The 26,104-nt window shown below is 48.3% G+C and overlaps 1 protein-coding gene and 1 long non-coding RNA gene across 2 annotated transcripts in view; one reads left to right on the forward strand and one right to left on the reverse strand.

The window, feature by feature from the left end:
• Positions 1–146: 146 nt before the first annotated feature.
• On the reverse strand, positions 147–13,209 carry R3HCC1 (R3H domain and coiled-coil containing 1; the record flags this gene model as incomplete). The annotated part of the gene is made up of 9 exons (XM_079956202.1): positions 147–367; positions 2,111–2,206; positions 3,143–3,213; positions 3,609–3,781; positions 6,447–7,830; positions 8,683–8,820; positions 11,393–11,522; positions 12,832–12,978; positions 13,155–13,209. The coding sequence occupies 9 exons, from the start codon at positions 13,207–13,209 to the stop codon at positions 216–218; spliced, it is 2,346 nt and encodes a 781-aa protein (XP_079812328.1). The 3' UTR covers positions 147–215.
• Positions 13,210–13,938: 729 nt separating this feature from the next.
• The window catches only part of LOC307203987, an 86,721-nt gene continuing 74,555 nt past the window's right edge, over positions 13,939–26,104 (forward strand). Inside the window, exon 1 of the long non-coding RNA XR_013833421.1 lies at positions 13,939–14,271. This is a non-coding gene — a long non-coding RNA (uncharacterized lncRNA). The remainder of the gene's footprint in view (positions 14,272–26,104) is intronic.

Below are 26,104 nucleotides of genomic sequence, written 5' to 3' on the forward strand. Positions count from 1 at the left end.
CAACAATAACTCATGGACTTGGAATCCCTGTCCGGTTTCAAACACAACCAGCCACTATCACCACCAACTCCTTACTACTGCCATAGTAAAAGAAACCTGCAACCACCACTGAGCCAGCTGAGCACAGATGAGGCCTGCAATCATCGTAAGTGAGGAGTACAGTTTTAATACCACCCCCAGACCATCACCTCAAGCCACACAGGGCAACCTGCTTTTTACTCTGGCAAGCTTGTGCTTTCTGCTGGATCCAGCACTTGCCAGCCGGAGCTCCGTGGAGGTTTGCGCTGTAATCCCAGGGCCCTGGTCACCAGCCTCCGAGCCACTGCCACATCCGTCTGAGGTCTCTCTTTGGCCAGCTGAAGCAGCTCTGGGGGGGAATGGAAGAGGAGAAGGAGTCGTGGAGCAAAAGGGGTGCAGTGGGAGAGAGACGCAGCCTGGTCCAGGGGGGGGGGCGGGTCTGAAGGGTCTGGCAAAAGGGGTTTGGACGCCCAGGTTCTCTTTCCACAGTCCGGAGATGGGCTGGTCTAGACATGAAGGCAGCTGGGTGGGGCATAACATTGCAAGTGATGAACACCGTTTTTTAAGACTTCACAATTTTTTTAAAAAGCCAAGCATGGACACTATCACCTCCCTGAAAGTATATTAAAAAAGAAAATCACCTCAGAGAGAAAGCTTCTTACTCAGTCCACTTTTTGATAAGAGCCTGGCTAAATTCACTGGGCCAGTTCACACATAACAGGAATTATAGCTTCCCGATACACAAATGTGTCAGTGAACTGACTTGGATACTCTCCCCTCTTCCGATGTGTGCAGGAGGAAATGGTTGAAGGCATCCACTTTGGAGACAAGCCACAGTTTCCCATCACATCCAAACATGGGGTACTGTGGTTTGTTGAAACTCCACTTAGCGGACAAACCACTGTGGCAAATGCAGACTACTTCACAATTGCGTCATGAACTGGGATGAGTTTGAAACCAGAACATATTTAAAGCTTAAACAATATAAAACCAGCATCCCTTCAACACACAATAATGCTGACATTTCATATCCCTTCCTATGCAATATGCTGACAATCTGGTTCTCTGCAGCAACTGAGTCCTGCTCTTTTCAACAGTGCTGCTGCTGCTGCCTTTCACAGCTGGTCTCGCCCTCATTAACGCTCACACTATACATTGCTTTCTCTCTAAGCCAGGAGTGGGGAACCTGTGGCCATGCAGAGGATGTTGGGGCTCCAGCTCCCATCAGCCTCAGCCAGCATGGCTAATGGTCAGGGGGGATGGAAGCGGTGGTCCAGAAACAAGAAGAGCCACAACTTCCCCATCACCACCTCTGCTCTAGACAAACTCTGCTACCAGCTTTCAGTCCCAGATCACAGCTCCCACTTCAATAATTCCATTATCAGAACTCAAGGGCAAGTTCCCATGAGGCAAAAACAAGCAAGGCAGGAGCAAAGCCAGGCCACTGAGCATGTGGCCTGTGGAAAGTCTCAAGGGTCAGAGAGAGAGAGGTCCAAAAGCCACTGGGCCTGAAGTTTCCAGCCCTTGCTTTACCCCACCCAAGTGAACCTTCCTGCATCTGCCATACCAGGTTCAGAAACCACTGTGTGATCCTTGTTTGCTCATTAGCTAGACTTTAAACCTCAGATCAGAAACGTGGCGGCCATAAGGAATTAACCTGGCAGCTGTGAGCCTCTAAGCCCCAGCCAGTGTCCCCTTTGTGAGGAGGAGGTGAGGACCTTGGAAGTACAAAGAGACGAAAGAGGAAGTTGGAAGGGCAGCACTCTGACCCACATCGTCTTACATAGTTCTTGGGAAGAGGGACTGACTGTTCAACCACTCTGGGAATTGTAGCTCTGTGAGGGGAAGAGGGGTCTCCCAACAACACTCTCAGCACCCTTAACGAACTACAGCTCCCAGAATTCACTGAGGGAAGAAGCCATTACCACTTAAAGTGGTCTGAAACTGCTTTACACATACAGAGCAGATGGGGCTTTAGACCTTAGCAGTAAATTGACAGACATCCAGCTACATATGTAAGTAGGTCATGGCCTCTTGGGAGGTGGGGTGCCGGAGGTCTCTGAAGCAGCAGCAGTTTCAAAAATGCTCTTACTTGGCCGCTGAAGAGCCTTGATTTTTGACTGCCTTGTTCCGTGGATTAGGTGTCGGATCTTTAGGGAGGTATAGCTCTGTTCCAAGGCTTGAGAAGCTGAAAAAGAAAGTACGATTTTTCAGAAATAAGACCAAGCATGGTTTTGGACTACAGCTCCCAACAATCCCAGCAGGCACACGCTGCCTAGGGCTGATGGGCATTGTAGTCCAATCACGTTATCTGGAGGGCACCAGCTTGTGGAAGGCTGACCTGAACTCTCTCCCAGGGTTGCCACAGAGGGAGTCACATTATTTCTGGAGCAAAACATAGATTGATGCCATGATTGTTGCCCAGTGCTTGGGAGTGTCAAATGTCTAGGGAAGATTGTTCACGCCCATCACCCCTCCAGGTGAATATCCTTGTAGCTGCTTCCTGCCTACACATGCAGCCACCAGGTGAGTGCACAAAAGGCTCCCCCAGCAAGAGGCAGCGGGAGCCAGAGGGGATGCATATCGCACACATTTGGTTCCCATGCAACCCCAAACCATGGTTTTGCCTTAGGAAAGCAAGGATTGGGCTCAAGCACTGCCCCTTCCAATTCCATTTCCTAACTTCCTATTTTGTGCAAACCATGGTTTGTTGATTCAGGTATCATAGCAACAGGAAGGGAGAGAGTCCAAGCTTCACTTGCACAATAGCAAACCATAGTCTGCCATTCCACATGAAGCGCCTCTCTCCACAATCCATCAGTTACCTCCCTTTTATTACTCTCCTTGGCAGGTAACATTCCCTAAGAGTTGGGAGACCAAGGAAGATCAGCTGCCTAGGAGATGAACAAACAACAGATGCAGAGACAGCCAGAGGTTCCTCCTTTCCGATACGTATGTCATTTGTAACCAGCTCTGCTTGTCTTGTGCATTCTCATGATCTGAGAGTGCCATCGTTGGAGTGGGAAGGAGAGGAAAATGCACCAGACGCAATTTAAGGGAAAAACAGGGGGGACATCGGTCAGCCCTAAACTCACAGGCATTCCTACAGAAAATCCAAAATTACCTGCTGCCAAACTGGAGAAGATCCCGAGAGCATGAGTATCATCGACCCACTGTAGCTTAAATCCACTCTCTCTAAAAGACAGACCACAGTGTTGATTGTCAGTTACATGAAGCCATGGATAGCTCCACCCAGATAAAAATATGAACAGAGGGCCTCTCTCTCTCCAAGGCACCCACACTATCCCAGTTGTACACCCTTGCCCCCAGGCCACACCTCTCACTGGCCCTGCTTTGCTTCCTCCTCGAAGGCTTTTCCCTGGCTGGAATGTGTCCCTAAACTCTGCATCATGCCTCTGGCTTGCTAACATCTCCAGGTCTGAGTTGGGCACATGCCCTGCTTGAAATTTCATAGATACCAGTCAGTATGTACAGCCCTGAACCAGATGGACCAATCGTCTGATTCCGTGTAACACCGCTTCCAGCATTCAGCCAGTTCCGACCAGGAAGTCCCTTGCCCATCTACTTACTGGAAGTCTGCAAAGGCCTCCAGAAGATGCTCAGTTTTTAGCAAGGGCGAAAAATCATATATCTCTAGCACATGGCCAAAATCTCCTTCATTGATCTGTGCTTCCCCATAGCTGGAGTAATCAAATTGGATTTTCTCAATGCTTATGTCCTTTATGGTCAAGTAATTTGTGATCTAGGGCAGGAAAAAAAGAAGAGAAAGAATATTGCAGGAACAAGAAATATTTGCAGATAGGAAACATCTGTACATGGAACACAGTCAGGATCAAGCTACACCATCAGCAGAAACAGGTGGCAAAGCTTTTTCTAGACCACTGTACCACTTCAGCATTCAGATGTACTGCTGCATTTTTCAACATTTCCCCATTAAAAATCACCCTGCAAGTAGAAAACTAGAATGCTAGTCTTCTGTTTTCTTCCATGTCAGTTGTGGGGGACCTTTGAACCTACAGAAGTTGCTGAACTGTAACTGCATTAGCCTTGGTCATTGGCCATGCTAACTGATGGGACTTGTAGTTCAGGAATAGGGTTGAGTGTGGTATCGATATACATCGTCCAAAACCGGTTTGAAGTCCAGATCACGATAACAGTTTCATCATTTTTGACCTGGCAATATATTGTGTCCAACATTTCTGAAGGGGAAGAAGATTCCCCAATAGCTTGAAAAGAGCTCACCCACGTGCAAAGATGAGGGTCTCCTGCCCTTTCGCTTCTGACTGAAGACCCAGCATAGCAAACACAGGAGCCAAGCCAAGTCGATCTTATCACCTGATCACAAAAAATAAACCTCTTACTCTCCCTCCCTCTGCAGCCCAGCCACTGGCCGAGAGAGACCAGTAAGGAGAGAGTAGATTACAACAACTTGGGCTGGTCTGAAGTCCACATCCAGGAGTCACCCCTCAGCTGCCGCTTCCTCCCCACTTTACATCCTCCTTCCTCCTTATTTCAGGCATCATGATATATCTGTATCTCACAATTTTTAGCTGGTGATATATCTGTTGAAAACTATAAATCGCCAAGGCCTATTCAGCAGCATCCCCACACCTGCTCTATGAGATTGTTTTCTACATGCAAAGAGCAGGTGGCATTCTGTGCTAGTCCTGCCTCAAGGAGACCCCCTGAGGCAGGGCACAGCTGAATACAACCTAGGGGTTTCCCCCTTGGGGAGCCTTCAAACATGCAACACTCCACCAACAGCCTCAAGTGGTACAGTCCAGAGACACATCCACACCCTACAGTCGAAGCATGACTTTAATAGCCGTGGCTCCCTCCAAAGAATCCTGGGAACTGTAGTTTGTACAGACTGCTAGGAGTAATTAGGAAAACATTAACCAGCTACAGTTCCCAGGATTTTTCTGGGGAAGCCAGACTGCTACAATGGCAAGAGAGTGGATGGTGCAGGCGTGATCCAGTAACAGTTTTTCCCCACACGATTCTGCTGATCCAACTCTCCCTTTTTTGTGCTGAAGGGCAGCTCTACACAGAAGGGGCTTTTGGGTGTTGGCTGAGCCCCAGAGTAATCCTTTGTTATGCTGCTTGTTGCTGAAACTGAGAAAGGATCCTATGTCAGGGATAAAGGACCCAAATCTGCCTGTGGAGGTTCAACCCCTGGCATCTCCAGGTAGGGGTGGGAGAGACCCCCTTTGAAATTCTGGGGGAGCTGCTGCCCATCAGTGTAGACCAGGGGTAGAAAACGTGATGCCTCCAGGTACAGTTGGACTACAACTCCCATCACCCTGACAGCTGGCCATGCTAGCTGGAGGCTCTTCTTGGAGTAGGGAAATACTAAGCTAGATGGACCACGAGTCTGACTCAGTAGAAGGCAGCTTCATAAGTTCTTAATCTTTTTGGAAGGCACTGTAGCTCATGGCAGAGCATCCTGCTTTGACTGTAGAAGGCTCCAGTCAACCCTTGGCAGCTCCAGACAAAAAGGAGCTTCCATAGGTAGCAGGAGACCCCTTTCCCAAGAACGTAAAGCGCCACTGCCAGCCACAGTAGACCAGGATGGGGAAGCCTTTTGAGCCCAGGAGCCACAGTTCCCCATGGGCTTATGCCAGTGGGGGCAAAGCCATGTGGTTTGCTCTGCGTGACCCAATCATGGCTTCTTTGGGAGAAGCAAGCCACAAATGCTGGTTGGGATGTGATGCAAACCAGCTGCACTGTGGTTCGTCTCCCTGCTGAAGAGAGGAAGCAGCAAAGTGGAATTACTAGGGCTGTGTGCACCTACAAGCAGCCTGGGCACAATGTGGCTAAAAGAAACCACACTGAATGGCTTAACACAGCCTTTGCCAACTTGGTGCCCCCCAGATGTTTTGGACCACAACTCCCATCAGCGCCAGCAGGGGTGGAGGAAGAGGGGGACAATGGGGGCAGGCCATCCCAGGTGTCACCACCGAGGGGGGTGACAAAATGCCGGGTGACACTCACCGTGGGGTCTGCAGCATGCCCGCAGGCTCCGCACTGCTCCAAACGGTGTGCCCGTCACCTCCTGCTCAGCTGAGTGGGAGGAGCCAGGCAGACTCCCTGGAGGCCCAGTGGAGCGTCCTGCCCAGGCCCACCCCTAGGCACAAGGCATGCATGCCGCCCCAGGCGCCCAATTGGCTTGCTCCGCCACTGAGCGCCAGGCAGCACAGCAGAAAGGGCTCCTGGTTAGCAAAAGCTGCCTTAGTGTTCCACAGCCATAGTGCTAAACCATGGTTTACTGTTACATCTGAATGCAGCCATAGTAGCAAACCATGGGTTACTGTTACATCTGAATGCAACCATAGTTCTAAACCTTGGCTTACTGTTACGTCTGAACCAACCCACTCAGAAACAAGTCTGTAAGTTAAATCTTTTACCTCTTGTAAGAGTTCAGTGCCGCAATCATCCTCAAAGATGCTGTCCTTTTCTTCCACTGCAGAGTGCCCCACACTTCTATCTCCAGAAGAGAATTCTAGCCCAGGCCACTGGTTACCTTCCAGGTCTACCACTGCTTTCTCCTGGCTTTCAAATATGAGGTTGGCTTTATCAGGATCAGATAGAGAAGTACTCAAAAAGGGGGGAGCCTGTGGATCCAACACGGGTCGATCTTTGCCACTTTCCATTACAGGAGTGGGTGTCCCATCTGGCCCAGAGCCACAAGGACTACTTTGACCCTGAGCATCCCCGTAGGACTCTGTTTGGCTACACTCCAATGCCTCAGTGCAGTCCTTGTCCTGGGTTTCCAGTGCTGATGCCTCTGGGCTTCGTTGGAATGCAAGGTCATCCACAGTGCCATCTTCCGGCAAGGGCAGCATCTCGCTACATTCTACCTCAGTGGCACAAGCACAATCATCACCCTTATCTTCTGCAAGGGAGAGATCATTATGAGGCTCCGACAAAATGGCATCTGCAATGTCTCTCACATGGTCTTCCAGAACAGGTGGGAAAACACCACTTTCCAGTAAAAGGGAATCCTGGTTTTCTGCAACTGATAAGCTTACGCTCAACTCTAGAGCAACAGCATCTAGAGGTCTCTCATTCTGGCCTTCTGGCAAAGGCTGATGTCCACTTTCTTTGGACAGCACCCCACCAGAAGGCTCTTTCTTCTGCTCTTCTGGAAGGCCTGAGGTTTCACAGCACTCTAGGACCAAATCATCTCTGCTATCTTTTCTAGGGCTTTCCAGTGCAGTTGGGCTTGGGCTGCTCTGCAGCACTGAGACTACCTGGCTGACGTTGCTTTGGCCATCCGGCTTTGATGGATTAGACACACATTCCGACAGAAGGCAGCTCGAGTGCTCCATAGCCCCTTCGCCACTTATACTACTGAGCTCCAAATTATCTGTACACATCTCTCTAGGGCTTTCAGCCTCTGGGTGATGCACGCAGGGATCACTGCTGGCAGGTAAGCTGTTGGCAGCTGGTATCCTTTTGGTGCTATGAGTGGCACTGGACATCTGGTGACCATCCTCACTGACCCCAAAGCCGGACACCTCACTCGCAAAGGCCTCCGCACCTTCCTGCCTCAAGCCCTCAGGCTTCTTGCGCATGGCTCTGGGAACATACAGAGCTCTGTCCGGCTTCCTCCGGGGCTGCCTCCTGCCCCGGCCACCTCCTTTCCGGCCTTGAGAGCCATCTGCCAGCGTGTCCATGTGATGTGGGCCTCCTCTGGGTCGGCCTCCTCTGCTTCTCGACTGGGGAGGGTGGCCTGAGCTGGGGGCACTGCTACAGGAGCCATTTTGATCATCTGGTTCATCTGGCAACCTAAACCCAAGAGAGGAAGAACAACGTTCCACGGAGCTCGTCATGTGTGAACTCCCTGAGAACTGCTCCCTTTCAAGCATGGGACCCCAAAGCAAATCCAACCTTAACTAACCCTACTGCAAGTTTACTCCAAATTAAATCTCCCTGTGGCCCTCTGGGACTACAACTCCCATCATCCCTGACCACTGACCACATCCCTGGTTTGCCGCTTTAAGCGCATGAACATCAGGTCCTGCTTACATATTTCTTATAGAGTAGGAGCTGATAGACCTTTCCAATGGGCCATCAACCATCCCCCCCCCCCCCGACATCAGGTGGCAGCTTCAAAGGAGCTCGCTGTCAGCATCAATACCATCAGCCAGTAGCTCACGTTTCCCAGGATTCCTGTTTGCTGCCTCATGTGGAGGGAGCTTCTGAATTCCTTAACACTCAGGAGCCTGGCTTACATTTTACATAATGGATGCAATGTGTAGCTGAGCAGTGGGGAACCTCCCAACTGGAGTCTGAATTTGGCTTGCAAAGGCTGTCTTCCCAAGCCATGTCCACTTGCCCCACACCGGATGCCCTATATGGAAGGTGTGGGGCATATGCAGTTGGAGCTGTCTGCTGAAAGAGGGTTTTGCCAACACCAGTGACCATCAGCACTTGCAAACCCCTGAGGAAAATGCTTCCACTGATGTCATGCTGACAGCAGGCAATTGACAGGTGAGCAGTTCAGCCCACCTGTCAAAATGCCCCACTGGAATTGTGGGAGATAAGAATTCAGCCCACAGGCTGGGAAAGTTTCCCCGCTGCAGTCCCTGCCCTTGGGGAGAAGGCGAGTCAAGGGCTGTAGAACCGTGAGAGTCCAACCTGATGGCAGAGTGACAGACCACCGTCCTCCTCCTCCAGCCTTCTCCAACTGAAAAGCTGCTCAGCTGGTCGACATCATCCACAGTCCTGTGGATCAAGTACCGCAGGCGACTGGACAACGGAGGAAACAAGAGGACTCTGGAAAAGGAAAGGTAAAGGACAGAAGAGTCAGTAGGGAGTGGTCAGAGGTTGTGCCAGATGTCCCCCAATTTCTGGCCATTTTGCAGCTGTGGTAAAAACAACTCGCATTCATAAGGGGGGTGGGGAAAGACTAAAGCCCTCCAGATATCACTGAACTACAACGCAAATCATCTCTAACCATCAAGGGTGGTTTTTTAGTGTACAGTCAAACACCAAATGTGAGGTTGGAAAAAATGTGCATTTGGACAGCTGATAATGTACAGTTTGAAAAAATGGGGAGGGAGATATCAGACATATTAAGCATAAATGCATGTGAAGACAGGGCCCGGCGGATGGAGCAGACAAGACCAAGAGTGGGTCCAACGGTCAAGAAGGCAGTTTCTGCATATGCTGTCGAGGGAAGTGAGGGGCAGATGGGGCTCGTCCACCTGGGAAGGAGGCCCACCTAGGAGAAGGAAAACTCTGATCCTAAACATCCACTGCCTGGCGGAACAGCTTCAGGAGAAGAAAAGACTCGGGAGTAAACCCTACACAAATCCGGAGCGAAGTCCCTAAGGCAGTTGGGTGGTGCCTTGTACGCCTTCTTCCAGCAATGTCTTGCTCTGCCTTCCTTTGGACCACGTCAGCGAGGCCAGGAGGGAGGGTCTTGTCATCTGGGCAGCCCAGAACCTCCATACAAAGAGCCCAGCCTTGTGCCCCAGGGAGGTCACTTTGGTGCTGCAAATGCAGCAGTTTGACTTCACCCCCAGAGGCCCACTCCACTGCCTCTCGAGACAGACAGGTGCCAACAAATACGCAATGGCAGGAACAGAATGTGCACGTATTATATAAGCATAGAACTTCCATACTTCCATACTTAATTTAAGCTCTTCCTCTTCTTCATCTTTGGGCAGGTAGTGTCTCACTGCAACCTTGAATAGTAGATACCTTTAAATAACTCCATTTTCTGTGCCTTCAAGTTATGGAACTAAAGCAGGTTCATCAATGAATCGTTGCTCTATAGCACAGAAGGACTCCTAAGCCCTGGGGAGAAACTGCCAGTGATGCAGGGTAGAAGTAAGGAGCAAGACACACTTTGTATTTGCTCAGCCTTTCTTTTTCCCTTTTCCATTTTTTTTGGGGGGGAGGGTGTCTGATTGGTATTGGGGCCTGTGCTATTTAACTTGTTCATAAACAATCTAGAGTTTGGGGTGAGCAGTGTGGTGACCATGTTTGCTGATGATACTAAACTGTGCAGGGCATTAGAACAGAAAGGGAAGAGCTCCGAAGAGACCTTTCCAAATGGAGGGAATGGTCAGTAAAATTGCAATGTAAGCCAGTGTAAAGTAGGGGCAAAAAATAATAATTTCACATGAGGTCCGAACCAGCAATGACTGACCAGGAGTGAGACCTTGGAGTTGTGGTGGAGAGCTCAATGAAACTGCTTACCTGATGTGTGGGAGCTGTGAAAAAGGCAAATTCTATGCTGGAAATCATTAGGGGCGAAACTGAAAATAAAACTGCCAATAGGATAATGCAGTTATACAAATCTATGATGCAACCACATTTAGAATACAGTGGTACCTCGGGTTAAGTACTTAATTTGTTCCGGGGGTCCGTTCTTAACCTGAAACTGTTCTTAACCTGAAGCACCACTTTAGCTAATGGGGCCTCCCACTGCCGCCACGCCGCTGCTCCGTGATTTCTGTTCTCATCCTGAAGCACTAGGTACTAGGTACTGAGGTACTATTTCTGAGTTAGCGGAGTCTGTAACCTGAAGCGTCTGTAACCCGAGGTACCACTGTACTGTATACAGTCCTGGCCATCTCATCGCAAAAAGGATATTGCAGAGTTGGAAAAGGTTCAAAAAAGGGCAGCCAAAATGACCAAAGGGATGGAGAAACTCCCTATGAGGAAAGGTTACAGCATTTAGGGCTTTTAATTTAGAGGACAGGTGAGTAAGAGGAGACATGACAGAAGTGTATCAAATGATGTACAGCATGGAGGAAGGGGAAAGAGAAAAACTCGTCTCCCTCTCGCGTAACACTAGAACATTCAATGAAGCTGAATGTTGGAAGATTCAGGATGGACAAAATAAAATATTTATTCACACACCACACAGTTAAACGGTGGGATTCAGTTCCACAAGCAGCAGCGATGGACACCAACGTGGAGGGGTTTGAAAGAGGGTCAGAGAAATCCAGGGCTCTAAGTGGCTACTAGCCACAATGGCTACAATGGCCACACTCTGCTTCCAGAGTCAGAGGCAGCAGGATGTGAAACTGAACAGGCCTTTGGTCTGATCTAGTAAGGCTCTTCTTAGGTCCTTAGCCTTTTTCGAACATGGTTGGTACCCAAGGCGCCATCCAGCTTGGGGACCTGCAGCGCTGGACTTGGGAGACCAGCGCTAGCAAGCATGGTATCCTCTCAATGTGTTGGATGCTGCCTCCAATCAGAGCCAGCCAGCGCATAGCCAATGGTCAGGGACCCGGAGGGCACCTCACTGCCTCACCTGTGGCAGACTACCATACAAAGGCCTAAAGCAGAGGAGGACAGCAGCATCTGCCAGCTGCTGACAGGAGCCACTTACTTCTCCAGCTGGTTGTGAAGCAGGAAGTGCTCCAATTCCTCCACAATCTTGTTGACAAAGTCATTCTCCGTGGGGGAAAGGAATACACCGTCCAAACAGCGCAGCGCCAGGGTGACGGTGGGGTGGTGGCCTGTCGGGGGGAGACAAAGCAGGGTTAGCCATCTGACTGGTTAAAAAGAAATGTTTTCCCTTTGTTAGAACAATTAAGCATGGCAAGTTAATCAACAGGCTTGATACTCATTTGCAGATTACATTTCTTTTTTGAAAAAGCAAATTTATTGTATAACAGTTAAAAGCAACTTTGAAAACAACTTGCTGTAAAATGAACGCAGGTGGGTTAGGTTACCAGAAATGTGAATGAGTTAGTGAGCTTCTTAGGAAGATGGGAAGCTGCCTTGTGGTCTACCTGCCTCAGTACTGCCTACACTGACTGGCAGCAGCTCTCCAGGATTTCAGGAAGGAAGTGCCCCTCAGCCCCACCTGGAGATGCTGGGATTGAACCTGGGAGCTCCCGAATGTGCAGCAGATGCTCTAACCTAGTGTTTCCCTAATTTGGGTCTCCAGCTGCTGTGGGGCTACAACTCCCATCATCCCTAGATGGCTGGACCAGTGGGCATGGAAATTGCAGTCCAAACGCAGCTGGAGACCCAAGTTCTGGAAACGCTGCTCTAACCAGTGAGCTATTCTGGCCCTTCCTCCTTCTAATTGGCTGTGTCGAAAGCAGTGGCGTAGCGTGGGGGGTGCAGGGGGTGCCGGCCGCACCGGGCGCAACATCTGGGGGTTAGGGAAATCCATGGGTTAGGGGGCGCAAATCCATGGGTTAGGGGGCGCAAATTACTTGCCTTGCCCCGGGTGCTGATAACCCACGCCACACCACTGGTCGAAAGACCAGCTGCAAAGTTCTTTAAAACGGGGAATTCATGAAAAAGAGCATCTCTGTTTCAATGAGACAAGTTTTTAAAAGGCAGCTGGGTGAAGCAGACAGCAAGCACCAGAAAACAGCTGACGGTACTGAGCGTCGTCGAGCGAGACCGTCTGATGGGTCAACTGACGGGGGGGGGCGCTTTGGGGAGACAAAGGCGGGCTGGGGAGCCGGGAAGAGGGAAAGAGCAGCCGAATCATCCCGAAGGGAGAAGCCCCGGGGGCGAAAAGACCTCGAGGAAGCAGGCGCGTTTGCTCAAGAGCTTGTTTTGAATCGGAACCTTTTTGCCCCCCCGGGTCCGGGGGGGGGCCTGGCAAGCGAGGGGGCGCCGGAGGCTCCGTCCGTGCGGGGCCCAGCGCCGCGCCTGCCTGCCTGCCTCCCTCCCGCCGCCCAGCAGCCCCGCCGCGCCCCCTGCCCTGCCCTGCCCTGCCGGGCCGCCGCGCGGGGACCGGAGAGGCCCGGAGGGGGCAGGGGGTCACGGCCACAGCCGGCTCGCCGCCCCGCCGAGGGCACGTACCGCAAGGCCCGGCCTGCCAGCGAGCGAGGGCTCCCGGGGCGGCGGCGGCGGCGGCGGCGACGATTGCGGAGGCTCCTCCCTCCGCCGGCGGGGCTGCAGTTACAATTGCAACCGCAGCTGCTGCAGCTCCTCCTCCTCCTGCTGCTGCTGCCCTCCCCTTTTATTGCCTTCTGTGTGTGGTTGGAGCAGCCGCACAGCGCCACCTCCTGCTCTTGGATCGGGCGCAAAAAGCGCGCAGCCGGCTCCCTTCCACAGTCATCTAGGAGGAAATGGGTTAGTTTACACCGTCTCTCGCCCTTTAAGGAAAGGTGGGGTACCATTACAAGAAACTAGCTTCTGAATACGCAAAGCTGGTCTGCATTTCTGTGAAACATCCATACCTGGCTAGGAGGGGTCAGAAAAGAAGAACGGCGGGTGAAGCTTCCCGTTTTAGGATGAATTCAGCGGCAGCAAACTGGCAAGACTGAGATTGCAGTCCTCATCCCATTTATCTAGAAGTGGGCCTCATTGAACTCATTGGTAATTAACTTTGGAGTAGATAAGCAAAGCATTGTGCTACCCAGGTACCTCTGAAAGTTTTTATGAGGCTTCCAGCAATGCAATTATACATTTACTCAGAACTAAACCCTACTGAGTTCTGTGTATAGAATTGCAGCCTGCACATTGTGTACAAACTATGCATGCTGCTTCTTAGCTGATTACTCGCAGCTGAGTAAGATTGTCTTCCATGAAAACAGTGGGTCCAATTCTGGATCCACATGTCCTCCTGCAGTGGGGTTTCCATGCGGGAGTTGATCACGGTGAGGGTTTGCCAAGCGTGCCTTCCTCTTAACACCTTTCTCCCTTTTGTCCTGAGTTCAAGCATCTTCAAAGCCCATGACACCTTTGGTAAAGGCTGTTCTCCAACTGAAACTCTCACAGGCCAGTGTTTCCCAGTAGTTGGTGTTTATACTACATTTTTTAAGATTTGCCTTAAGAGAGTCTTTTGTTGACCACCATCATTACGCTTTCCATTTTTAAGTTCGGAATAGAGTACGGTAGTTGCTTTGGAAGACGATAATCAGGCACCTGAACAACATGACCAGTCCAACGAAGCTGATGTGAAGAATCATTGCTTTGATACTCATGATCTTTGTTTCTTCCAGTTCACTGGCATTATTTCGCCTGTCTTCCCAAGTGGTATGCAAAAATTTTTGGAGACCCCGTTGATGGAATCTTTCGAGGAGTTGGAGATGGTGTTTACAAGTGGTCCATGTTTCACAAGCATACAGTAAGGTTGGTAGTACAATAGCTTTATAAACAGGCATTTTGGTTTCCCTGCAAATGTCCCAGTCCTCAAACACTCTGCCCTTCAATTGGGAGAAAGCCACACTCGCAGAGCTCAGGCAATGCTGGATTTCGGCATCAATGTTGGCCCTTGTGGAAAGGTAGGGAAAGTAAGTGATCAACACTTTCCAACATTATACCACTGAGTTGTATTTGTGGCGCTGCGGAAGGGTTGTTTTGTGCTTGTGCACTTTGGTTTTGTGCTTGTGCACTTTGTTTTTTTGGATGTTGAGCGATAGGCCAAGGCTTCTGCGAAGATATTTAGGATGGTTTGGAGGTCATCCTCTGAGTGTGCACACACTACATTGTCATTAGCATATTGCAGCTCTACGACGGAAGTTATGGTAATCTTAACTCTTTGCTTTCAGCCTACTCAAGTTAAAGAGCTTTCCATCTGTTCAATATAAGATTTTTTTTCTTTTTTAAAAATAATTTTTATTGAATGATTTTATGTTACAAAAAACATTACAACCATACTACCACAAAATATAATTGAGAAATAAAAATTACATACATCAATATTTTGTTTGTTATTTGTTATTTACCGTATTATTTCCTCCCAAACATTCCATACAAAACACACACCCTCACAAACACACACACAAAAAACATAGTGATAATAATGAAAATAAATATTTTTCCCTTTTATCTTACAAAATCTTTTCTTCAATTTTGACTTCCTAGTCCCTTCACATATATTGAATGTACACAAAATAAACCTTTCTATATAGATTTTCCAATACATTCAGAAAACATAATAAATCCTTAATTGCTATCCACCTCCTTTTACTTCCTTTGTCGCTCGAATGCTAGCATGGAGTCAAAACTATTATTGTATTTTTGAACATAGCTTGTATAATCATCCCATTTTTCTGCAAATTTTTGCTTTGAGTTTCTTCTGAGTTTGCTAGTCAACTGAGCCATCTCCACAAAGTCCTGTAATTTAATTTGCCAGTCTGTTCTTTTTGGAGCTTCCTGATCTTTCCATCCCTTGGCAACGAGTATTCGAGCTGCTGCAATTGCATACAAGAATATCTCTCTTGAATTTTTGGGATCTCTTTGTCTAAAATACTTTTTTAAAAAATTATTGATTTTAACATATAAATTATAAAATGTACCACAAAACTTATCACTTATACAATCTTTTTAGACTTCCATCAGCACCTCTGGTGATCCACCATTTTAACCACTTCTTATGCATTTCTTAACTTTATATTGCCTTTACATCTCTTAACAAATCATCCTTCCCCTTCTCCATTTTTGCAATACTTCCAATAATACTCCTCACAAAACTTCTTGCAAACCTACAAACGTCGTCTGATCTTCACAAATACTTTTCAAATAGTCCGTAAATTTACTCCAGTCTTCTGTGAATTTCTGGTCCCGCCAGTTTCGAATCCTTCCTGTTAGTTTATCTAGTTCTGCATAGTCCATTAACTTCATGCTCCATTCTTCAATCATCAGTAATTCTTCTTGCTTCCATTTTTGGGCCAGTAATATTCTTGCTGCTGTTATTGCATATAAAAAGAGCTTACATTCCCTTCTATTTATATCACTCCCCACAATGCCCAGTAAAAATGCTTCTGGTTTCTTTATGAACGTATATTTCAACATTTTTTACATCTTATTATATATCATCTCCCAGAAGCATTTCACCTTTTTACATTCCCACCACATGTGATAAAATGTTCCCTCTTTTTCTTTACATTTCCAACATTTATTACTGACTTTATACATTTTCGCTAACTTGACAGGTGTAATATACCATCTATACATTATTTTCATCACATTTTCTTTTAGGGCATTGCATGCAGTAAATTTTAAACCTTCTTTCCATAATTTTACCCAATCACTCAGCTGTATATTATACCCAAAATCTTTGGCCCAGTGAATCATAACCGACTTAACCTCCTCTTTGTCTAAAATACTTAATAGAAATGCCTCCGTTTTTTTAGTAAAAGTTATCCCCATCATCTTTTTTAATTCATCGTATATTTCCCCCAAAAAAGTCTTAATCTTTTCACACGTCCACCACATGTGGATCATGTCACCATTATCAATATAAGATTTCTACCCCGGTGGGGAGTTTCCCTTTGACAGTGTATGGGATCATGGCAGTGAAAATAATGAATAGAGTTGGGGTAATAAAGCATCCCTGCTTGACACCTAATCCCACTGTGAATGGTTCACTTTGAGAGCCATTGTTATCTGCGATTGTTGCTGTTATATTATCATGGAGGAGCCAAAGGATGTTCACAAATTTATCTGGGCAGCCAATTTTCAGAAGGTCAGTCCACAGGGCATTAAGATTTACAGTGTTGAAAGCCTTAGTCAGGTCAATAAACGCCATATACAGGGGTTGGTTTTGCTTTCTGCATTTTTCTTGAAGCTGTCAAGCAATGAAAATCATGTCCATTGTCCCCCTAGAAAGTCAAAAACCATTTTAGGATTCAGGAAGGGTAGCCTCGTATATAATTAGAAGACGATCCTTGACAGAATTTTGCCGGCTGCAGCTAATAAAGAGATGCCTCAATAGTTTCTGCAATCCATTCTATCACCTGTTTTAAAAAGGTTGATAATTTTGGCATCCCTAAAGTCTGCTGAGATCTCCTCTCTCTCCCAGATTTTTTCAATGAGCTTGTGAAGTTGTTGTGTAAGTTCAATTCCACCCACTTTGAAAACTTGGGCAGGTATCCCATCAGGTCCGCTGACTTTGTTGTTTTTCACTTGGTTAATAGCTGTACACAACTCTCCCAGATTGCAAGTTCATCTCTAATTTGTTTTTGTGGAATTTGTGAGAGGACCTCAGCAGCTACAGGGGAGTTGCGGTTAAGGAGATGCTGGTAATGTTCTTTCCAGCACAGTGCAAAAGCTTATTTATCCTTTAGAAGTGTGGTACCCATCTGTTGAGCATAGGGGGCATATGCCATGATTTATTGGCCCATATATGGTCTTTGTGGCTTTAAAAAAACTCAGTGCGTCATGAGTGTCAGCTAACTGCTGGATCTCTTGAACTTTTTTTATCCACCAGGTGTTCTTTAGTTCTCTGGTTCTTCTAGAAGAGTGACTAGTGGGGTGCCACAGGGTTCTGTCTTGGGCCCGGTCTTATTCAACATCTTTATCAACGACTTGGATGATGGACTCAAGGGCATCCTGATCAAATTTGCAGATGACACCAAACTGGGAGGGGTGGCTAACACCCCAGAGGACAGGATCACACTTCAAAACGACCTTGACAGATTAGAGAACTGGGCCAAAACAAACAAGATGAATTTTAACAGGGAGAAATGTATAGTATTGCACTTGGGCAAAAAAAATGAGAGGCACAAATACAAGATGGGTGACACCTGGCTTGAGAGCAGTACATGTGTAAAGGATCTAGGAGTCTTGGTTGACCACAAACTTGACATGAGCCAACAGTGTGACGCGGCAGCTAAAAAAGCCAATGCAATTCTGGGCTGCATCAATAGGAGTATTGCATCTAGATCAAGGGAAGTAATAGTGCCACTGTATTCTGCTCTGGTCAGACCTCACCTGGAGTACTGTGTCCAGTTCTGGGCACCACAGTTCAAGAAGGACACTGACAAACTGAAACGTGTCCAGAGGAGGGCAACCAAAATGGTCAAAGGCCTGGAAACGATGCCTTATGAGGAACGGCTAAGGGAGCTGGGCATGTTTAGCCTGGAGAAGAGGAGGTTAAGGGGTGATATGATAGCCATGTTCAAATATATAAAAGGATGTCACATAGAGGAGGGAGAAAGGTTGTTTTCTGCTGCTCCAGAGAAGCGGACACGGAGCAATGGATCCAAACTACAAGAAAGAAGATTCCACCTAAACATTAGGAAGAACTTCCTGACAGTGGAATTTGCTGCCAAGGAGTGTGGTGGAGTCTCCTTCTTTGGAGGTCTTTAAGCAGAGGCTTGGCAACCATATGTCAGGAGTGCTCTGATGGTGTTTCCTACTTGGCAGGGGGTTGGACTCGATGGCCCTTGTGGTCTCTTCCAACTCTATGATTCTATGATTCTTTGAACCTCAGCCTTAGCGTTGGCATAGGTTTTTTTTCTTAGGGGCACTTGAGTGTTCATTTTGTGCCTTGGTTTCCTTCCTTGAAGCCTGCGTTGAGGTATAATCTTGATAGCCATCATGGAGCGTATTAGTCGGTGATCCGTCCAGCAGTCGTCGGCACTCGTCATAGCTCTGGTAAGGAGCACATCACAGCGATCTTTAGCTCAGATAATTACATACTTGAAGAGGTGCCAGTGGTTCGACTGAGGGTGCCTCCGTGATATTTTAAATTTATTTTTTTGTCGAAAGAGTGTGTTGGTAATAAGAAGGTTGTGTGCTGCACCAGTGGCGTAGCGTGGGTTGTCAGCACCCGGGGCAAGGCAAGTAATTTGCGCCCCCTAACCCGTGGATTTGCACCCCCTAACCTGTGGATTTGTGTCCCCTAACCCTAACCCCCAGATGTTGCGCCCGGTGCAGCCGGGCCCCCCTGCACCCCCCACGCTACGCCACTGTGCTGCACATATAGTCAAAGTAAGATTCCGTTCTGGTTGCTGTTGCCAATTCCTTCGTTCACAATAGTCCCAGGCCACAGATCGAAATCTCGCCAACTCTTGCATTAAAATCACCCAGGATGATAACCTTAGGCATCTCTGATAGGATGGCATCCAGCTAGGGAAAAAAAATTCTTTAATGTCTTCATTGGCATCCAGTGTTGGTGCATAAGTGCTTAAAATAGTAGCCTGTTGGGTTTGGGCAAGTTTTAATTGAAGGATTGAAAGTTGCTCATTAATGCCGGAAGGGACTTCTTACAAGAGCTTCACAAGATCATTTTTGATAGCAAAGCCTACTCCATGTATTCAACAGTCTTGTTCAGGTAGACCCTTCCAGAAGAATGTATAGCCTCCTTTTTCTTCCTTCAGTTGCCCCTCTGCTGCTCTTCGGGTTTCTTGAAGCGCTACAATATGGATGTTAAAACATCACAACTCTCATGCAGTGGTGACAGTCTTGTGTTCCCCTCATTACAGTGATACCTCCAGTTACGAACTTAATTCATTCTGAAGGTCTGTTCTGAAGTCAAAACCGTTAACCTGAGGCGCGCTTTCACTAACGGGGCCTCCCGCTGCTGCCACACCGTCTGCATGCGACATCCGCTCGCATCTCGGGGCAAAGTTCGCAACAAGGAGCATCTACTTCCAGGTTAGCAGAGCTCGATACCCAAAGCATTCGTAAGAAGGATGGTACATAACCCAAGGTTCCACTGTATCTGTGTTATCCAACAAAGTCCTATATTCCATGTTCCATGTTCTACATATGCAAAGCAAATTTTCCCCCTCAAAGAATTCTGGGGACTAGTTTACGCCTCCCAGAGTTACAGTTCCCAGAAACCCTGAGCAAACTACAGTGCCCATAATTATTTGAGGGGGCCGGAGCCCAAGAGAAGGGATGGGGACCCTTCAGGGTGTGAGCCAAATGCGGTCGTCCGTCCAGATCACATCTTTCACTGGTTCTGCTCTGTGCCCTCAAGAACTTTTGCCTGAATGGAGTATCCTTGAGCTGTGGCCATGCTTCTTGCTTTTTAGAAATGTAATAATAATAATTGAGCTGTATAAATTCACCGAATATGCGAGATGGAGCAGGGATTTTTCTGTAACTGGACCAAACTGAGGAATTTAGTGACAACCCCATTTGAAAGGAGGAATGAAGCCTTGTATAGAAATACATCAAATATAACTCTTGGATTGTCAGAATTTATGAAATAAATATTTGCTTGTCACATCGGTTTACAAATCTTTGCGATTGCGTAGCATTCTTAGAACTGGAGTTTGGTATGAGACAACTTTAAGGAAAAGAAACTGTTGAATAATTATTTGTTAAACTTTAATAAAGTACTTTCAAAGAATATTTTGAAAATCATATACACCCAGTTCTTTGCAGTCTGACACAATGGGAGACTCATAAAATAAAAATTGCAACTGTTTTTGTTTTTTTAAAAAATAGAAGCTGGAAGTTGAAAGATAAGGTTCCTTCAGACCATACCTCGTCTCCCACGATGGGCCCTACATTCGATGGTAATATGTTAAGCCACATGTATCAGTTAAAAACTATATCAGATCATTGTCCATGACACACAGGAATTACTAAAGTTTTGGCGTTTAATGTTTAATAGCCCCCTTTATTAGAAAACTTACTCGAACTTCAGTTGATAGAGGGTAGTAGTCCCTTAAGCTGTTTCAGTTGTTCTGTGGTCAACATTCCTAGAATCTCCCCTGATTCCAGAATGCCCATTGTCTGTCTTAAAGGGCCCTTAAAGGGCCTTTTTGCAACCCCACAACTCTCTTGGACAGACTTCCATGCTGTGCACAGGAAGACGTCTGGGATGATTTGTTTCTTTGTTGCTCCAGGCAAGGCCCATATTTAGCCCAGGGAGCCAGGTTCCCTTTTTACTAAGCTTCCGGGGGCCACATGCCAATGGTGGATAGGAAGGACCAAAGCAAAAAGAGAGTGGGGGTGCCCATCCCTCTCATTCTCTCTCACACACATATTTGTACACATTTGCACACATAACAAACAAAGCTCATTCATTCATTCAGTCAGTCAGTCATTCTCTCACACAAACACTCTCACCTTTCCACCTTTCCACTTAGGGACAAGCAAGCAAACCTCAGCCATTTCTGTTTCCCTCTGACATCCCTGCTTCCAGTCCTAGATAACCAGCATTCCGTCTGATTTGTCTGCAGGGAGATTAGATGGTGCCAGCTGTTTCATGAGCATCCATCCTGATTAATTCGTGGGGAAATTAGACAGCAGTTGTGTCAAAGCAAGTGTTATCCCACAACTTCTAGTGCACTTTCCTTATTGCAAATAAATTCATTCATTCATTCTGATCTTTTGGAGGAAAGCTCCAAATCACCTTGCTAGGAAGTGATTGAATCCCACCCAAAAAGAGTGAGTCTGGAAATTCTCCTAGTCCTGTATACAGTTTCCCACAGTGGCAAGCCAGATCTGTGAGTCTCACCTGAGGATTTTACACAAACATTGTTTGTTGCATTTCATTTCTCTCCCACCTTCCCTCCAAGAAGCTCAAGGGGGCATACATGGCTGATCCCCCTCCACATTTCATTCTCACAACAACCCTGTGAGGTAGAGTTGGAAGGGACCACAAGGGTTAGGGCAGGCTGAGAACAATGACTAGCCCAAGGTCACCCAGTGAGCTGCAGGATTTGAACCCTGGCCTTCCAGGTCCTAGTCCAACCTTCTCACCACTAGGCCCCTTTGGCTCTCTCTGAGAGGGGGTGTGTGGCCTGGATTCCATCACATCATATTGGCTTCTGCCAGGGGCATTTTTGGTGGGTATTCAGGGGACGACCACATTAATCCCTGCATTCAGTGCCTCGTGAATGACTGTGGCAGCATCTTCACTGGCAAGTTGTTGTGTATTGAGTCAAAGGATTTTATATCTGTATTATTATTGTCTGTATTTGCATTAGGGTAAAGTAACTGCCTTTTGGTTCCAGAGGGTACAGCTACTATTGGTTCATTTAAGCTGCTGTATTTGGATCCTCTGTCTTATTGGTTTCCTCCAAAAGGCAGGACTGTGATTGCCTGATATTGTTCCCTCCAAAATGTATCCTTTCTAGCTAGTTCCCTGTCCCTATAAATGTAGCTCTCCCCTCCTCAGGTCTTAGTCTTGTTGCTTTAATAAAGAAGTGTTACTAGAGAACTGTCTCCAGCATATTATGTCAAGAGAGCTGAAATCACAAACCCCACGTCACAACAACTGGCGACGAAGGTGGGATCCGGAATGCTGAGGAGCGGTTAAACGCAGCCCTGCCTCAGAGTCCGGATTGTAGCCAAGAACAAGACTCACTGGCCAGCTGAGAAGACGACCCTGCCCACAGGACAATGGAGAGTCCAAGGGTATTGGAGCCCTTCCAGCCATCAGAGCCCCACACGTGGGAAGACTACGTCGAACGCTTCGAGTTCTTCGCAGTGGCTCAAGGGATCACCGGTGCCAGCAAAAGAAGGGCCACATTCCTGAGCTACTGTGGGCCTGAGATCTTCAAGCTGGCCAAGGCATTGCTTGCCCCAGCGAAGCTAAGTGAGACATCTCTCAAAGATATTCTTGCCTGCCTAACAAGCCATCTAGCGCCTACTGAGACCAAGATGGCCCCGCGGATGGAGTTTCATAAGAGGCAGCAGCGTGCTGGGGAGTCTGTATCTGCATTCCTAGCTGAACTGCGGAAGCTCGCTCAGCACTGCGACTTCCAAGATCTGGAAGAGACTCTCCTGGATCGGTTTGTTGGTGGTCTGAGCAGCAAGAAAGCCAGAAGACGCATCGTGGCTAAAGAAGAGGTTACCCTTGCTTCAGCCTTGAAGGAGGCCACTGCCACGGAGAATTATGAAAAAGAGGAGCTTGATGCCAGTCGCAGGGCCCCTAAGCCACAGATAGAAGCTGCGCATGCCATGGACGAGCTAGAGGCTACTCCGAGCCAGAGCCCAGTCCGTGGGGTCGAGTCAGTGCGTCAGGCCTGCACAGTGCACAAAGATCACCGAGGCAGGTGCCCTGGTTGTGGCAGAAACCATGAGCGGAAGAGTTGTCGTTTCCGGGATGCTATGTGCCGGACGTGCGGAAAGACAGGTCACATCGCCAGGGTCTGTAGATCGGCGGCGTTGGGAGCGACAGGAGCACCTAGACTGGAGCATCGCAGACCGCCCACAGCAAACCATGTTCTAAAGGACTGCCACTACGTAACGGAGATCAACGGGAGGGTCGTGCAGTTTCCAGCGCAAGGTAAGACACACGTCAAGGTGAAGATTGAGAGTCAGCTGTGCGACATGGAGGTGGACTCCGGATCTGGATTCACTATCGTGTCGGACCAGACCGCGAGGACATTCTTTCCCAGGGGTAAGTTGCCCCCTCTGGAGCCCTTCCCGGCAACTTTGCAGTCATACTCAGCGGGCCACATCCATGTCATGGGAATGTGTGCCGTGAGAGTACAGTTCCGGGACAAACAGGCGGTACTCAAACTGGTGATTGCGAAGGGCAGTCGCCCCAGTCTCCTGGGCACTGACTGGTTCCCTGCCCTGGGACTGAGTATATCAGGGCTTAATTCAATCCAAACCTGCCCTGAGATGAGCGAGGCTTTATGCAAAGAATTTGCTGGTCTCTTAATGGAAAACTGGGTTGTTATAAAGGGCCCCCAGTTGACTTCGAATTGGACCCTGGGGTGGCCCCAATCCGACTCAAACCAAGGCGAGTGCCATTTGCACTGCAACCCAAGATCGAAGCAGAGCTGGATAAATTGGTCAAGCAGGGAGTCCTCTCACCCGTGGACTCCGCTAAGTGGGAGACTCCAATCGTCACGCCCCTTAAAGCAAATGGGGAAGTCAGGATCTGTGCTGATTACAAATGTACTATCAATAAGGCACTCAGGGGAAACTCATACCCCATTCCAGTCGTATCACATCTGTTGGCTACTGGCTGGGGGCAAGGTGTTCGCCAAAATTGACCTGGCGCAAGCTTACCAACAGCTGCCAGTAACCCCACAATCAGCGGAAGCACAGACTATTGTCACACATAAAGGGGCGTTCAGAGTTAACAGATTACAATTTGGAGTTTGTGTGGCCCCAGGGATTTTTCAAGGGCTCATGGAACGCCTGTTAAGAGGTCTGCCGGGGGTCTTGCCATTTTTTGATGACGTTTTGATTGCTGGAAAAGACCCACAGGAACTGGTTGCACGTGTCCGTGCCGTGTTGCTCAAGTTCAAGGAGGTGGGGTTGCAACTAAAAAAGGAAAAATGCAGTTTTGGGGTGCCAACTGTGGAATTCTTGGGGTTTAAAATTGATGCATCAGGCATCCACCCCACAGATGCTAAGGTTAAGGCCATCATCGAGGCACCACGACCACAGAACAAGACGGAGTTGCAGTCATTCCTGGGACTTATTAACTTTTATCATTCGTTCTTACCCCAGAAAGCTTCGGTAGCTGAACCATTACATAAATTGTTGCAGAAAAAGAATGTGTGGCGATGGGGGCAGGAACAGCAGAAGGCTTTTGATTCCTTGCGAGGAATGCTGAGTAGCAAGAGCGTCCTTGCTCATTATGATGAATCGAAGCCGCTGGTCCTGGCATGTGATGCCTCTCAATACGGCCTGGGGGCGGTGCTGAGTCATAGGGAACCGGATGGGTCGGAAAAGCCCATCTCTTTCTATTCCCGTACGTTGTCGCCCACGGAGCGCAACTATGCTCAAATTGACAAAGAGGCGCTTGCAATTGTGGCAGGAATCAAAAAGTTCCATGATTATGTGTTCGGTCGTCATTTCTCCATTGAAACGGACCACAAACCACTGTTGGGGTTGTTCAACCCGAACAAACGCCACAAATTCTCTCCCCCAGAATGTTGCGTTGGTCTATATTCCTGAACGGGTTCCAGTACACCTTGACCCATGTGCCGGGGAAACGGTTGTGCCACGCTGATGCGCTGAGTCAATTGCCCCTTCCTGGCGGGAGCAATGAGGATCCTGCTCCAGCGGAGCACATAATGATGCTGGAAACACTTCCGGCGGCTCCTGTTACGGCTACTGATATTGCTGAGAAAACGAGGAAAGATGCTGTTCTCTCCCGTGTGCTCACTTGGGTGGGGAGGGGGTGGCCAGGTGGTCCACATGAAGACAAATTCAGGCCTTATGCGACAAGGCAGCATGAATTATCCATGCATAAGGGTTGTCTCCTGTGGGGAGATAGGGTGATCATCCCAGCACCACTGAGAAACAGGGTTCTTGAGACGCTTCACATGGGACACCCGGGAATGGTCAGGATGAAGTCGCTAGCCCGATGTTATGTGTGGTGGCCTGGAATGGACCAGAACATAGAACAATGGGTACGAACATGCAAGGCATGCCAAGAGGTGCGGCCAGAAGTGGCCAGAGCACCAGTTCACTGGTGGGAGCAGTCCAGAGCTCCCTGGAGCCGGCTGCACTTAGATTTTGCTGAGCCATTCCAGGGGAAGGTCTTTTTGGTTATCGTTGATGCATATTCCAAATGGTTAGAAGTGGCGATGGTCCCTAGCATGGCATCAGCTGCCGTAATCAAGGTGTTGAGGCAGCTGTTTGCAACCCACGGGTTACCTGAGACCATTGTATCAGATAATGGGGCAGCTTTTGTATCCTAAGAATTCAGGGCATTCTTGGCTGATAACTTCATAAGAGGGGTCACATCCGCGCCCTTTCACCCATCCTCCAATGGGCAGGCGGAGCGCATGGTAAGAACAGCCAAAGAATCCATTGCGCGCTTAATGGAGGGTAACTGGTCAGCTCGCATCGCGCGAATGTTATTTTTGCAGCATGCGACACCATGTACTGTGACGGGCAAGTCACCAGCTGAGCTGCTCTTGGGTAGAAGATTGGTAACGGTGCTGGATTATGTCCACCCGGATAAAATGCCAAACCGTAATTCAAGAGCAAACCCCCAGGCTGAGACTGACACAACAAGGTATTTCGCCCCTGAAGATCTGGTCTGGGTGAGGAACTATTCACGAGGTTCGCGGTGGGTGGGTGGTGTGGTCACCCGGACTAGTGGACCTGTGTCCTATTATGTGACCTTGGAAAATGGGCAAGTTTGGAAGAGACATATAGATCAGCTGAGGCGCCGGGCGCTCAGCAGGGAGGAGTCTGATAATTCATCCCTGGCTAACGACGCAGAGCTGCAAGACCAGAGTGAAAATGGCCCAGAGGTGCAATCACCAGGGGCTTCAGCAAACGAACCAGGGTCTGCTAGTCCTCAGGATGACGAGGTACAGGTAGGGGACCCTGAGATGTCTGGGACTCCATCTGTTCCTGACGAAACCCCTATAGCAGCCCCCCTACCACAGGTGACACCCAATCCAGAACCGGCAACACCTGTTGTCAGGAGATCAAGTAGAAGTTGTAGGACCCCACAGTA

Source organism: Podarcis cretensis (assembly GCF_951804945.1).
Source record: "Podarcis cretensis genome assembly, chromosome: 15".
In the NCBI taxonomy this organism is placed as follows: domain Eukaryota; kingdom Metazoa; phylum Chordata; class Lepidosauria; order Squamata; family Lacertidae; genus Podarcis; species Podarcis cretensis.